General features: G+C 38.0%; 1 protein-coding gene across 1 annotated transcript in view; it reads right to left on the bottom strand.

Annotated features, from left to right (window-relative positions):
* Window positions 1–344: 344 nt before the first annotated feature.
* Window positions 345–14,908, bottom strand: part of LOC103802253 (contactin-associated protein-like 5) — a gene marked incomplete at its 5' end in the record, with an annotated part of 207,327 nt that continues 192,763 nt past the window's right edge. The window contains 3 exons of the mRNA XM_009074706.1: window positions 345–1,561; window positions 2,612–2,683; window positions 8,018–8,236. Coding sequence (XP_009072954.1) covers window positions 1,365–1,561; window positions 2,612–2,683; window positions 8,018–8,236 — 488 coding nt within the window. The remainder of the gene's footprint in view (window positions 1,562–2,611; window positions 2,684–8,017; window positions 8,237–14,908) is intronic.

The following is a 14,908-nucleotide window of genomic DNA, read 5'->3' on the forward strand; positions in this document are numbered from 1 at the left end:
TCTGTGACTGAAAAGAGCAGCCTCACACTGTAACCACGCAGCACAAGTAAAATGGGTAGAATCTGAGTCTTCAGTATTGTTTCAAACCAGGAAAGGACAGAAGACTTCACAAAACAGGAGAGATGATTCACTTGAACTAGAGTGCTTGGGATCTTTTTTGTTTCCCTAATGTTCTTCCTTGCAAACAGGGTTGATAAAATATCCATCTTTTCAGATGTGACATCAGACCTCTTTGTTTAGCTTTGGAGAAGGTATTCCAATTTCTACAAACAGGAAATACCAATCAATCTTTCATGCAGTTTTGGGAGGGTTTTTCAAGTAGTTTGATTCATTTTTTCTTTTTTAGAAGAACTAGCAGAAGGTGTGAGTCATGTTTAAGATTAAACTATTTTTGGGGTTTTCTCATCTATGTACTTTTTCTTTTCCACAGCAGCAACAGTGTTTAACCTCAGTGTGTGATAATCCTCCATATGGCATGAACAGGCATATGCTGCATTTCTAAAATTTCAGACAATATAGAGCACCTAAATCCTAGCAGCTTCCTAAAACCCTTGGAGATTCAAGCTACTATATTCCATGCTTCAGCTAGAGTTATGCTAGAGTATGTTGGGACTACGTAGCCAGCCTTATGAGATGGAGGTGAAAGAGGTGCATGGGAATGACATTTATTGTTGATACATATATTGTTGGAAAAGTATGGAGAAGCCTAAAAGTTACAGTAAAAGGACAGGAGTTTGGGGGAAGGAGCTTAATGAGGACAGTTTTATTTTCTTTTACATCATACCAGCTTCTCAACTGGTATAAATTAATGTAACACCATTGAAATCAATAGACAATATATCAATTAACAACATTTGAGAATCTGGCCAGTTCTTTATGATTGTTGGAAATGAGCCTGTGAAATAAATCAGGTGTTTTGGTCTCATTCTTTCCCTCTATCCTGTCCCAGTATCTGTAGAGCTATGTGTTCAGCTAATTTACCTTTACTTTACATGGTCCAGCTCTAGTGTAAAAGTGATGACTTAAATGGTTTCAGAGAACAAAACCCTCAAATAAATGTAGGGACTTTGAAACATCCAAGAACTGACAGCAGAAGCCAGGTGTGCATGTGGATCTTTTGTGTAGGGTGGGATAACAGGTCTCTTGAGCTGCAGAAGTAATCTGTGATTGCCAGGTTCTTGTGCAGAGAATGAGGCACTGTGATTGTTGTCAGTGTTTCCTGTGCAGGGCAGTCTTTTCCAAATGAAAAACAAGTTAGCAAAAAATGAATGTTTAAAAAAAATACAAAAAGAAAAAAGAAGGGAAGAAAGGAAGAAAGAAAGGAAGGTTAGGGGAGTAAGAGTAAGAAGAAATTGCATTGTCCATCAGATAAAATATTCTCGTTTGCACTCGCTCACTGTGTTCTGCAAGTCAATGTCAGCTTTAAAGGAGCTCTCAAGGTTTTCTGGGTATTCTTTCTCCTTTTTCTGGCTACTTCGATGTGCTTGCTTGTGCTGATAGAGGAATCTGCTCATGATGGCAATGATGCAAAAGATGATGAATATCACAACTGCTATTACACCTGTAAAGGGGTAAGAAAGGAAGGACAGGAAAAGTAAAAACCAAAACACCCAATTACCTCAAAAATGCATTAGCAATGCACAGCAGCTAGTAGACATGATAGATCAGTTCATCTCACTCTGTACACAACCATATACCTCTGTTACATCCTCCCTGGTAGTTTTTATTTCTATTTTGTCACCTAAAGAGCACTTAAGGCAGCAAGTATTGATGTAATTGACCTAATTTCCATCAAATTTAGCTTTCATTGGAAGTAAAGTTGGTTCAGTGTGTTTGCTTTTAAAAAACTAGATCTGTTTGCTCATACAAGTTCCTGCTCTGTCATATTTTCTTCTGTGTTATCTCTGGAAACCTTGCATGAGTCTTGTACACTTTGGTTTATAGCTTCTAGATATTATCAAAGGCAGCTTCCTACAGGCATCCTATAAAATAAACAGAGATAAATTGTCTTCTAGGCCATTAAAGGAAAATTAAAACCGTACATGAAATTATGAGGGCAATTTTCCCTAGTGTATAAATGCTTCCATATGACCTGGTGAGTTTCTCATTTCTTCCATATGACTTGTAATTTCACTACACCAGCAGCTTGAAAAGAGAGAGCTCAAGAAATACAGGATATGTGAATAGTGCATTAAGGCTCTCAGGGTTGTGTGTAAAACAATTCTCGTTAGCTGGATCTTGGATCACAGAATAACATGGAATCAGAGAATGGCTGGGACCTCTGGAAGTCATCCTATCCAAATCTCCTGCTCAAGCAGGCAGACAGACAGAGTTCAGTTACATTTTAGAAGATTCTGGTTCTTGATGATCCATAATGCCATTTTTTTTTGAGTGACACCTAACATCATGTGCTGCCACAATAATCCATAATGCAGATGCTTACCTAGGTGGCTTGATACAGATATGTACTAATAACTAGAGCAAATACTAGACCTGCATCAAAGTACATGAAAACCTTGAACTAGATTTCACGGAGCCCAAATTTAAAGTCTCCTAGATGTTTGCCTTCACAGAATTATTTTCTGACTGTAATCTTAAAAAATGAAGTTACCTCCAATCACAGCTGAATCACTTCTGATGGCATTGGTGAGAGGTTCTCTTTCATCTGTCTTCCCAAAAGGATCTGCAGTTGGTTAAACAAAACAGGAGATATTTTCTGTATCAAATGTATTCATTTTCTCTGTGGCTTAGACAGAAACACCCTCTTACTCTCATGAATTCTAATCTGTTTTCAAAAGATGTGATTTGGGGGATTGGAGAACTGAACCAGAAATCTCTGAAAAATAAAGTGAGCCTGCAGAACAATTTTATTCTACACCTTCAGGAGCAAAGTCTGTTAAGGGTATATTTAAAAGGAAACAGAAAGGCTCACACTAACATCTGAAAGTGTTGTTCCAGTTTATCAGAAGCATCAGAAAGACATTTGAACTAAATAGCCTATTGGGAGCTTTACTCAGTCAGAGCTGAATTATTATTTTTTTGTTGTTACCTAAGAAACAGTATCAGAAAGAAGCCAAAGGAAAGAGACTCTAGACAGACTTAGACCTGACCTACATTTGTAGACGCAGATATACAAGTTGAATTCAATCCCAAGAAGAGAATCAGCCTCTGCTTCGGACAGCTTCTTGAAAGGGTTTTTATCTCCATTGCAGAAATGCATTGGTCAAATTGGATCTAAACCAGAAACTAATTCCTATACTAAAGGCTCCTAGATGTTGGAGCTCTTTTGTACTCTGTCTATAAATGACTACAGTTGAAACTCTGAGTCAAAAAGTCCACATGCTGTTTCAAATTCAGATCCAAATCCAAGGGGTCAAGGCCTCCCGGAAGTCAGCGGAGTCACAGTGTACTTACTCTTTAGTCCTGCATTTTTCAGAAAATGTCATGTTTTCTACCTGAATCCAGCTTTTCTGCACTTTCACATTTTTATTTTCTCTTCAGCTTACCCTCTCCTTTGACGGGATTCCTATTTGTGTTTCTGTCCTTTAGAAGCCTCTAGGCTATCATACAGAGAATGTATGTAGGGAGGGAGTTAGGAATCACTCTGCTATCTGTATATATACTGCTTTGCCAAACTAATCTTTCTGATGCAAGAGGTGGAAGCCTAACTGAGAAATTTGGTGTTGCAAGGTTTATTGTAATTGAATGCCCTTGTCTTAGTAACTGACTTAGCCACATTTTGGCATGCCATTGCCAAAGAAGACTTTTTTATTGGAAAAAGCAAAAGTTTCATATTTGTGCATCAGGAGGTCCTGAATTTGTAATGATGGTGGCTTTGGGCTATTTAGGTTCTTAAAAGGGACTCTTTTTCCTTATTCCCTACATCACTGATACCAGCCCCAAAGTAGTGCAGAAGGCATGAGCCTCAAAGTGGCTTTGATGTTTTAAAAGATGCAACTCTACTTTGCTAGTTGTAAGGGTGGAAGAATTCCTAATCAAACACACCCATACCAAAAAGTCAGAGTTCCCCATATATGCAGTTCATTGACTGAGCTACAGGCTCAAAAGGGACTTCTGGGGCCAACTGAAGAGCTCCAGTACACAATTTTCAACATGAATGGTAATTGCCAATGACAGATGTGAACACTTGGGTTAAGGCCTATTTACAAGAGCCTCCTTGCTTGGATATTGTGTACCTAGAGTGATGTTCCTAAGAAATACATAGTCCTGGCAATGTTTGATCTCATCTACTACATTTGTGAGACTGGAATGGGAATAAAAATGCATTCTTACACATAAATATAGATAGCATCATAGAAAAGGTTAGGTTGGAAAGGAAATCTGGGGATTACATAGCCTAATCTTAAACCTTTGAGACTAAGCCAAAAACAGGGCCAAATTCAACATTAGGATTGCTAATAATTTGGTACATCATAGGTAGATTAATCTTGCTTTATTTTTCGGTATCTTAGACTTAGTTATATAAATCAAAACTAGTAATTTAGGGTCTTTAGGGTTTAATGAAAGAGGCCAAGAATCTACAAGTACTTTATACCCTAAGATGGCTGTCAAAGATAGACAGTGTGACTCACCTATTTCCTTACACAAACTAGAAGAGGAGAAGAACCATTATTTCAGCCCCAAGATGATTTAACTTGCAGATGCTGAGGGCTGGGATATTTTTTACCCCAGCCCTCAGCTGATGCCAGTAAAATCAGTTACAATTAAAAACTCACATCTGTTGTACATCAGTCCTCCTGTACTAGAGAAAATTCTCCATCTGGCATCCAGTGTATGGTATTAGTCAAAAAGAGTCATGAAAAACTATTAACTATGTATGAAAAATGCATGAAATTAAATTTTACCTAAAAAATTATGTAAGATACTATTTGTGCCTAAAAGAATATGTAACGTTTGACACTAAATGCACTTAGCACTCCACTGTTTTTTTGGCTACTATTACCAGAATTTAGGCACTGGAAGAAAACTAACAAAGAAAACAGAACAAACAAAAGATCAGTTTCAGAATGGAGGCCAACAAACACAGGACTGAAGAATTATATCTTGCCTGAGAAATAAAATCAAGAGACAAGGAGAACAGGGTTTGTTACGGTGTAGCAGATGGCATGTAATAGCAGAATCATTCCAGTGGGAACACAATCAACTTTGAAGCCAAGGAAAAGCAATACTGGGTCTCACATGAGACCTTAACAGGACATCTTCCTCCTTTTGGATAAAACTGATGGCATTATGATGTGATTTACTGAGGTTGGAAGGCCCCTCTAGAAATCCTATAGTCCAAACCCCTACTCAAATCAGTCTATTACAGCAAGTTTTTCAGGACTATATCCATTTGGGTTTTGAATATATTCAAGGATAAAGACTTCACAGCCTCTCTGGGTCTCACACCACCTTTGCTAGATTTCCTGCTCATTGGAGGGATCATTCTTGATCCTAAAGATGATCCTTGAAACAGCTTTCCTGGACCCCTCTTCTCACCAGGGCTGTATCCTGTGGGATTCTGCCAAGCAGGTCCATGAGCAGGTCAAAGGTTCTTCTCCTGAAGTCTAGGGTTGCAGTCATGCTTTCTGCTTTTTTAACTTCCTCTGAGGATCCTGAACTTCACCATCTCATAGTTGCTACAGCCAAGGCTGCCCCAGCACATCCCCAGCCAGTTACAACTTGTTTGGAAATACCAGGTACAGCAAGACTAGCACAGTGAAACAGGGACTTCACTGTTTAAGGTGCCTTTCAGAAGCAAAATTTTTTGTCTAGTTTCTGACCTATGAAAGCATTTGACATTTTTTACTTTAAATGCATGAAGACCTGCTCTTTAGCTGAAGTAGACAGACAGCTCAAGATTGCACCATTCATGCAGCTGAATCTTCTCTGGCATTTTTATGGTATCTTAATACTAAGAAAAAATACCAAAGTAGAAGTCCAGTATCTCTATGCCATCAGTGTACAGTTCAGAATACCAAAAGCTCTACAGTGTGTCTCAGCAAGGAAGGAGAACTGCAGATCTTTGTTAAATATCAAAACCACAGTAAGTCACCTTTCATTTTGTGCTTCCTAATCAAGAGAGTGTTTACAGATAACTGAGCCATGAGTGAATGGATTTTATTCCATATCTGTCTGTGAAGAAACTTTCTTGAACACAACAAGTATTCCTTTCTGAAGGAAATAGCTTCAATTGTTTTGAAGTTATAAATATAGAAAGCTTTTTTCACACATTTAAAATTTTCCTGGAGGGGTTTTTTGTTGTATCTGTGCATTAGAAAATTGACACAGACATGTACAATCTCCTTTGAAGTTCTATTTTTCTTCTCAGACGCTCAATAATGAGAAATTGGGAAGTGATGAATTGATATATGAGGAGTAAACTTGAAAGTTAATCCTTAACTCCGTTTTCTTTTTATTTCTTAAAATGCGTCCTTTCCATGTATAATGTAATTCTCAAGTATATCTGTACAGAGTATAATTTGCTACAAATTGGAATTTTTTTAAACAAGAATCTACCACCCAGTGCTCTTACTATAGCATATAAAGACATGAAGTCTTCAGAACTCACTTGTTCTGAAGATCTTATTCAGGCTTTAATCAAATCCAGTGTGAATAGTGAGACAGTAATGTCAGTTAATTCATCATATTGGAAGGAAATCATATTTTAGAGCACAGAACAGCAAAGACAGAGATGAGCTTTTATAATAATTCTGCATTTCTGATGTAACAGTACTTAATCTTCACAATGGAGTGCAACTGATTGTATGCTTTAAATATTTAAGTCCAAAGATGCTACATGCTGCTCTAAGTTCTGTCCTGCAGCTCTGAGCCTCAGGTTTTGCTTCCTAAACTCTAGAAAAAATAGCTCATTGAGGTGACAGATCACAGGGCAAGAAGTTCATATTTTCAGTATCACTGGCCATTCAGTACTCACAAGATGCAATTTTTCCGTGCGTCAGAGCAGATACCTTAGACGACTCCAGGCGGTGAGAAGAAAGTTGGGGGTGGGGAGAAGCACACGCACACTGGCAGCAGCTCTCCAGAGTAATCAGCAGCCTTTTTCCCTATGCGGAATGCTAATAGCATCATTTGTTTTCTGCTGAATATCTTAGACAGAAGCTGCAGGAAGTGGGGAATTTGATGCAAGTACAAATGTCAAAGGAATTGTATTATGATCTAAACCAGTTTTATTAGTTATCAGAAAAGAGAAAGTGGTTTCATAGGTCAAGGGGCAAAAAACAGCCCTTAATTTGTACCCTTTTCCGGTCATTAAGAATTCTGCCATATTCACTGGTGACTAAAGCAGCAACTTGAATGTCCCTGTTCATGGTGACAATGCTTCCAGCTGCTCTCAGTTTCCCTCTCTGCATACAAATTCACTTATGGAAAATATGTAAGATTCTCAGAGGACAGTTTCAGGATTGCAAAAGATACACACAATATTGGAATCATTTTACTGGTACCCCTCAAGTAGTGCTCCTTCTCTTTAGCCTGGGAGAACGAAGCACAGGCATTCAATGGAAGTCACACACATTTGTCAAGGGGTTTGTACAAAAGTTTTTTCATTTCTGCCAGGGTGGGAACAAATTTAACTTGTTTGTTGAATGATTTCTATTGATTCATCAACACTGGGATATGGTATCTGTGTCACATTTATGTTCTCCTTTGAGATCTGCTGTACTGGAATTATCTAGAGTGGACAGGAATGGCAAATCAGCTGCATAACCATACTTCCAATGCTGTTTCCACTAGGGCTTTGGGACATTTTTGTTTGTCCTAGGCGTGTTTTAGGCAACCCAGGAACTTCGCTCAAAAACTTCGTTTCAGTACCATGACTTTTAAAGAGGCCTTGACTAATCCTGATGCCCATCCTCAACATTCCTAAATCTAAGAGAAAAGACAAGTTCCCAGTACCAATATTTATGCTATCACAATTGCATTACAGCAAAAAGGAAGGAAACCTCATTCTACAGTCTCCTTTAAATTCCCCATTCCCCCCCTTGGCAGGACATACCTGATGAGGAATATGTCGTGGTTGCTGTGTCCATATCAGCTTCCATTATGGATGCACAATTGGATTCAGTCAAAGAACCTTTGACAGTCACGGGAGCGACGCTGGGATGGCGTAAGGCAGCTTTCAAGGGAGCAATGTGGTTGTACTGAACAGAGGACAGGCAGCCAGTAAAACCATAGACGTTTGCCTTTGAGACTTCAGGGTCCAGTGACAAACTATCTGCAATACAAATGAAAATCACTCTGGGAATGAACTCTTCTAGGCAGGTATTAAGAAAATTAATCCTTTTTTGCCTCCCCCCCCTTCTCTTATCCACTTTCAACTGTTCAGGTTCTCCTTCAGCAGCCTACAAGTTCTCCCTGGCCTAACCTAGAGGTTCCCATGCCCAATCCTTCCTCTACAATGCTAAAATACCTGCCAATGAAAAAAATCTTCTAGGATTGCAAGTTTTGGGAATACTTCCAATGACATTGGAAAATAAGGATTCCTAGTTTTTTAAGTCTGTTTTCAAAGCTTGAAAGAATAAGATGGGAAATTTTAAAATAAGGTATAAATTTTCCATTTTCATTCAAATACTATGATTTTACAAGTACTCTTTCAGGATTTAGGAAAAAAAAATAGACCTTCTCTTAAAGGTGACATTGCTACCTTAATTCCATAAACTTCTTTTATGTATAAGAAAATACAGAGAAATCTCAAAGCTAGCCCAAATCACACATTATTTTGGTGCTCAAGATCTGTGACTGTTATGCCATGCAGTTAGAGGGAATGAGCTGAGAAAGATTTCTAATAATGTTTGAATGTCTTCATGGGAGTATAACATGGAAGTGTTTTTGCTGTTTCTCAGCAAAGCATGAGTTTGATCTCCCAGGGGTCTTACAAGAGAGATGCTCAGTCTGCAGAGCTGTCATGGGGACAGCCCCTGAGCTGTGAGAGAGATGGGAAGGGAAACAGTGAGGCTTTGCTACTGGAAAAACTGTAGTCTTACAGAGGTTCACATTTGCTCTTGAAGTGTGTAGGAATTGACTGCATTCAAGTTTTTAATGAGATTTTGGCTGGGATGTTATAAAACAGACAAAGAATTGTTTCCAAGTTCCTGCAAGAAGGTTTATATAGACTAAAAGCCTGATTTACAGTATTTGCCTTCTCTGTTGAATTTATAAAACCCTTTGTAAACATTCCTACTCTCAGCCTTTCTTGTTTTCTTAGCTCTGACACAAAAGGTGAATTTGTTGGTATCTTAGAGACCAGCCAATCTAAGTTGCTCTGTTCTGCCCTGATGTGCAAAAGGCAAAGCCTAGGAAATAATGAGTTCCTTTTTCATAGTACAGTAGTTTGAAAAGTCTAAGATTCAGTACTTTTGAAGCCATTTTTAAAAGTTACATTAAGGGCCAATTCCAGGAGTCTTTTGTCAAAGTAAGCTTTGCATGAATGAGAACTAGAAGATTTGCTGTTGAAAGACTTTGAAATTTGAAAAAAAAAAAGAAGACAAAGAACAAACTAAAAACAACCTCAGAGTCCTCTGATAAAACTCCCATGTGCACAATTACAGTTTGCTTTATTAGACAGCTTTAGGCTCGTACCTTATGTCTGTCAGAAAGGGAGAGTTTCACTGTCCTCAAGAAGAAAGCTGCACAACTTGGATGTGAACAACTTGTGCTGCCCTCTGAATTCTTGAGTGGATAATGTAAATCTGTGATTACTATGTAGCTACCTCTATGAAAGGCTTATTAAAGGCCACTCTGTCCCTTGGAGTCTTTACATCACAATAAAATGCTTTTCCAAATGGTATTTTCACTACATGACACAGCGCTCAGTGAGAGAAGCAACTCAGTGAAGTTCCAAGGTCTGTGTTGCAGCAAGGTCATAGAAAAATTCAGTGGCCTTCCTCTGACCTGGTGATGTTGTGAATCTTTCCATGCATTTCCCTCGCCTAGAAAATCACACTGAACTGCTGCTGGCTTGGTTTGATCTTCTGACATTTTAGCTTTGCATTTCTGTTCTCTGTACTGGAGAATAAGTTACTTTGGCTAATTTCTACATGAAGAGTAACAAGGCTTGGCTTTTTCATACCTTAACTGTTCATTCTCCACAATTTATATTCAACTGTATTTATAGAAAGTATTTTAAAGCTTTATCTGCTGAGTTGTGCATTACTGGGCCTGGCTTCTTGTTGGGTCCTGTAGCTGATCCCTGGAAGCTCTCTACAATGTCACAGCTCAGCAAGCTTTGTGTTGGTCTTCCTTGTATTTGCTTTCCATGATAATGAGGATTAAGTCTAACATGTAGTTGTATTTTTTAAACTTTATTGATTATATCAACATAATTTATCTGTTGATTTATTCCTATTCACAAAACAGAAATCCTGTTTCAGTGCTGCTTATTTGTGCACCTCTGCCATATACAACATACTTGTTTTAAGGATCTTAAATAAAGCAATTTTAAGTCTTCGTATCTCAGTAACGGGGAATTAATTTTATCGTTAATAGAATTCCACCAGAATTCTCTAGGACCAAGCATTAATCTGCTCTGCAATGTATCAGCACATTGACATAGTTAACAATAACTAATATGACAGGTAACTGGAATCAAAGATTAATCAAAAGTGTCATTTCTCTGCAGAGAGACTGGATAAAAGACCTTCTTTCTAAAGAAGAAGAAAGAAAATTCTTTCTAAAGAAAGAATTGTGTAAAACAGGACCACAAACATTATCCAATTCATTTTTGTTTTTCTTTATAAACATTAATTTCATGTCACTTAAAAACTTAAATCTGAGCCCAAAGTTTACTTGTGTGCTCACTTGTATCCAGGGAGGCCCATTATGGATTTTCTTAATTGAAATTTATTTTTAACATCAGTGAAAGCAGACATAGCCTGTTTTATATGTCTATGTCCTAATTAATTAATTAATCTAAGTGAATTGCAGGCGGAAGAGCAAAGGGGATTTTATTCTGTATGCTGAAGCTCTGGTTGTCCTTTTTTTGGGTCTGAAAATAGACATGGGATTTTTAGGGAGTTAAAGTATATCCATCACCTAATTTTGCCAAGGCGCTGAACAGCACTGGCAAGATTATTTCTTGGACATTGTCACCATTGCACACATGACCTTGAAGTAAAAGACACTGGTAGTCTCCACACACTGCAGCTGTCTGAGAAGAGTTGACTAGCAGGTACTGTGTAGTTACCTCGAAAAATGTGCTGCTATGTCCATCAACAATCTCAGTAAACATTGCTGATATTAATCATTAATTTAGAAAGGGCAGAAATCATATATTGGGTTAGACTGGAACCCAATAAAGATAACTTTGGAATAACCTCATTCCCTGGGGTGAGCCTGCCACAAAGGCAGCAGAGTGAAAACCACAGATATTTTTTCCTGGTTAGAACTGCTGAGCTAACTCAGTTTGACTCCTGCTTAAGAAAGGGATGAATTTGAACAGAGGACAGGCTCCAGACATTGAATGCACCTCCAAGACACTTTTGAAAAAGCAACAGAGAGCCAGAGCAAAGTAAAGGCACTTCTCACAAGCTTTCCCAGGAATGAACAGAATGCCAAAACCAGCAAAAAGCGCCAGGATATGCTTACAGGCAATTGAACATTTTTTGCCAAGTGGAACACTGAAGAATTTTTGTTTCATTAGGCATCACAGAGGTAATTTCAGACATGCATTTAGTATGTTTTCTTGGAGACGGTTTGTCATCAAAAATAAAGCACTGCCCAGAGTTGCAACATCAAATTTGTTACATGTCATAGTTTTTGACATTTGAATCCTGATCTGTTACAACACAGCCAGTCCTATGTGATTCTGCATGGGCTAAAATATAACATATAAAAAGAAGAAAACATGCAAGAAGGTGGAGAGATTATGTGCAAAACAATATATGCTTTTCCCAGGAGTGGATGACTAAAATCAACTCAAGTAGGCAGAATTCAGACTAAAAATAAAATTTCTGGATAGAAGATGACTTTGGACACTTATTTAAGCAGTATTATCATCAAGGAAACAGGTATTTAAGCATGGTGTTATGATCATATGGTAAATTAGATTGCTGGGGAAAAAGTCAGAATAGATTTGGGCTTTTTTTTGGACAGAGACATGATGGTATTATTGGTTTAGACTTCAGATTGCTTGAAATGCCTGGAGTAGCCAAACTTTGCTTATTTGAATTGCTGCCTCCTTGGTCCCAAATACCTTTCCTTCTTTTAACTTATGCAGTAATCCCCATTTCCCTTAATGCTTTACTAGGCCACTAAGAGGAAAACCAATGACTTTTAAAAGTTTCCTAAAATGCAGCTAAGAGATCTTTTTCCATGATATGGTCTGTCTAATAAATAGGCATTTAGGGCAAGAAGAGACTGAAGTAAAGAGAAGAGCTTTGCACTGACTAGAAGAGTCCAGCCAACATCTCTTGCAGCTATTGCTCTATTGTTTAAACTGCTAGAGCAAAATATTCTGAGACTGTGACTAAAACTGTAAAGCAAATTGTGATCTTGTGAGCTTAAAGAAGAGAATGTCTTTCCATTCAAAAAAAAAGTGGACTTAAGTATTTTTCATAGAAACTTTCTAAAAGGAGATACTTCTTTAAGGAAGCTTTCGTATTTCAGAGTTAATAACAACTTACCCCTTGTGATTTAATTATCCCATTATAATCTCCCCCCATATCATATCACTCTTGGATGAATTGCTCTGTGATCTCTTCAGTGTATAGATTCCATTTTCTCCTCATGAACTTTTAATAAGAAAAGTTATTGTAGAAATCATAAGAATTGTACTGCACCTACATAATGATTTTAATAAAATTACTTTCCAGATAAAGTTTCTTCTACATACACTCTGTATCAAAGTTGAATGACTCAGAGGAAGGACTCCTACAACTTTAGTGTGTTTTAGCTCATACTTTTAGAGAAATAAGATATCATGTTCCTGTGCAGGAATACACAATCCTTTACGCTACCAGTGTGGGAAGGTCTGCCAATTGATCATTTTGAACACACAAGTATATTAGGTTAACATTAATAGGTGCTGAAGAAATATTTGCAACCTTTTTCTTCAGAATCCTCTTGAATCCTTTCAGTGCTACCCTTTTGCTCTGCTATCCCTATGCAGCTACTAGATTAAATTGCTCAGAAGCAAATATGCAAACAATGAGATTCACTTCTCTGCATCAGAGATTATTTTTCCCAGGGACTATAATGGTGAAAAATTCAGACATGTTGGGGCATAGTGTGAAGTTTTCAAGGATTCATCAAGGTAAACTCCCAAATAAATAAATTATATGTTCCCCTGGGATAGCAGCTTTAGTAGACAAGACCTGAACATATGCAAATGTGCCTCCAAGATCAGAGAATTACAGAATAATTTAAGTTGAAAGACACCCCTGAAGGTCATGCAGTTCAATCCCTTGTTCAAAGCAGAGCCAGTCTCACAGTTAGGTCAGATTGCTCATGTGGCTAAATACAGCAGTATGATCTCTGCAAGGAGTACTTAAAGTAAATGAACTGGGACTCTGGCTAAGATTTCACAGAGGCTTTGCCATAAACTGTATGACCCACTTGGGGCCTGAATCCAGTACTCACTAAAGCCCATGGAAAAACTCCTATTGATACTGATGAGCTTTGGATAGGTCCTTTTGTGTCCTGACTATGTTTGTGAAGTAAAAATGACAACAAACTACAGGATAATAATATTTTTCTATTGCTGTTGGATACTGTGAGGATGAATTCAACAAATGTCTGTTGGCTACTTGAATGCTGCTTTTTTTTCATTCCCGTGTCTTCAAAGCCACACTTATATTTAGATTGATCTTTCTAAGGCAGCTATATGGTCCCATTACTGTGGATCTGAAGAGCTCACAGCCTTTAATGCTTTTATCCCCCCAGCACCCCTCTGATGCAGGGCTCTTCTATTATCTATGCTTTACTGATAGAGAAGGGAGACAGTAAAGCTCCGACTGGTTCCAGTGGGAATAAAATGCCTGCTTACCTTTATATCTGCACATAAATGGCTTGCCCAAGGTCATTCAAGTAGTCTGTGGCAGAGTGACTGTCCCTATGTTTTGAATTCCAGGTGAGAATCCTCTGCCTTAAACAGAAAGTTTTTTTCCCGGAATTCAGAGTTGGGTGTAGGGCAGCCATTGGAAAAAAAATGTAGCAGGTTTGAAAAGAAGAAAGAAATATTAGAGTCTAAGTACCTATTGACTAAAAAAAGTGTAATGGGGCTGTGGTGAGGACAGTAGAAGCAGGGGAAACACTATGATTTAAAAAACGATCACTGTATAAAAGTGCACTTATCAGAAGTTCCAGCTGTGTTAAAATGCTTGTCATAAGAAAATACAGCGAGGAAGAAGTTTCATGCTTTTATGATGTCCTGCTGGAAGACCCCTTTGAGATTTTTCAGCCAGTGGGAAATGAATGGTGGAGTTGAGAAAGAAGGTGGTATAATCATCTGGTTAAGCAGCCAGGATCAGGCTGTTAAAGCAGACAAATGAGCAGTGGTGTGACAAGAAAGAAGAAGGGAGACAAATCTTCGGAAGATTATAGCATGGATATGTAGGACACCTAAAACAGAGGAGGTTTTATATGGTTCTGTTTCAGTGGACACTTAGATGTCCCTAATTAGGTGTGCAATCCCAGTGGTATCCAGAATAAACTCTACAGGAAGTCTAGGTCTACTTCAAAGCATCTCATGCCTCTGGAAGTTTATGCTTTGCTGAGGGCATGAACAATGGCAAGGAAGAACTTGGAAGATATTGGTTTAGGTCACCAATATTCACCTGGTGAGTGATCATTAAAAGAAGCTGTAGATGACATTTAGACATATAATAGTATAAATTATGATTTAACATATTTATGTAACTTCAACATTCCTAAAATGACCATGTCCAACTCT

This window comes from Acanthisitta chloris, unplaced genomic scaffold, assembly GCF_000695815.1.
Source record: "Acanthisitta chloris isolate BGI_N310 unplaced genomic scaffold, ASM69581v1 scaffold1735, whole genome shotgun sequence".
NCBI lineage: Eukaryota > Metazoa > Chordata > Aves > Passeriformes > Acanthisittidae > Acanthisitta > Acanthisitta chloris.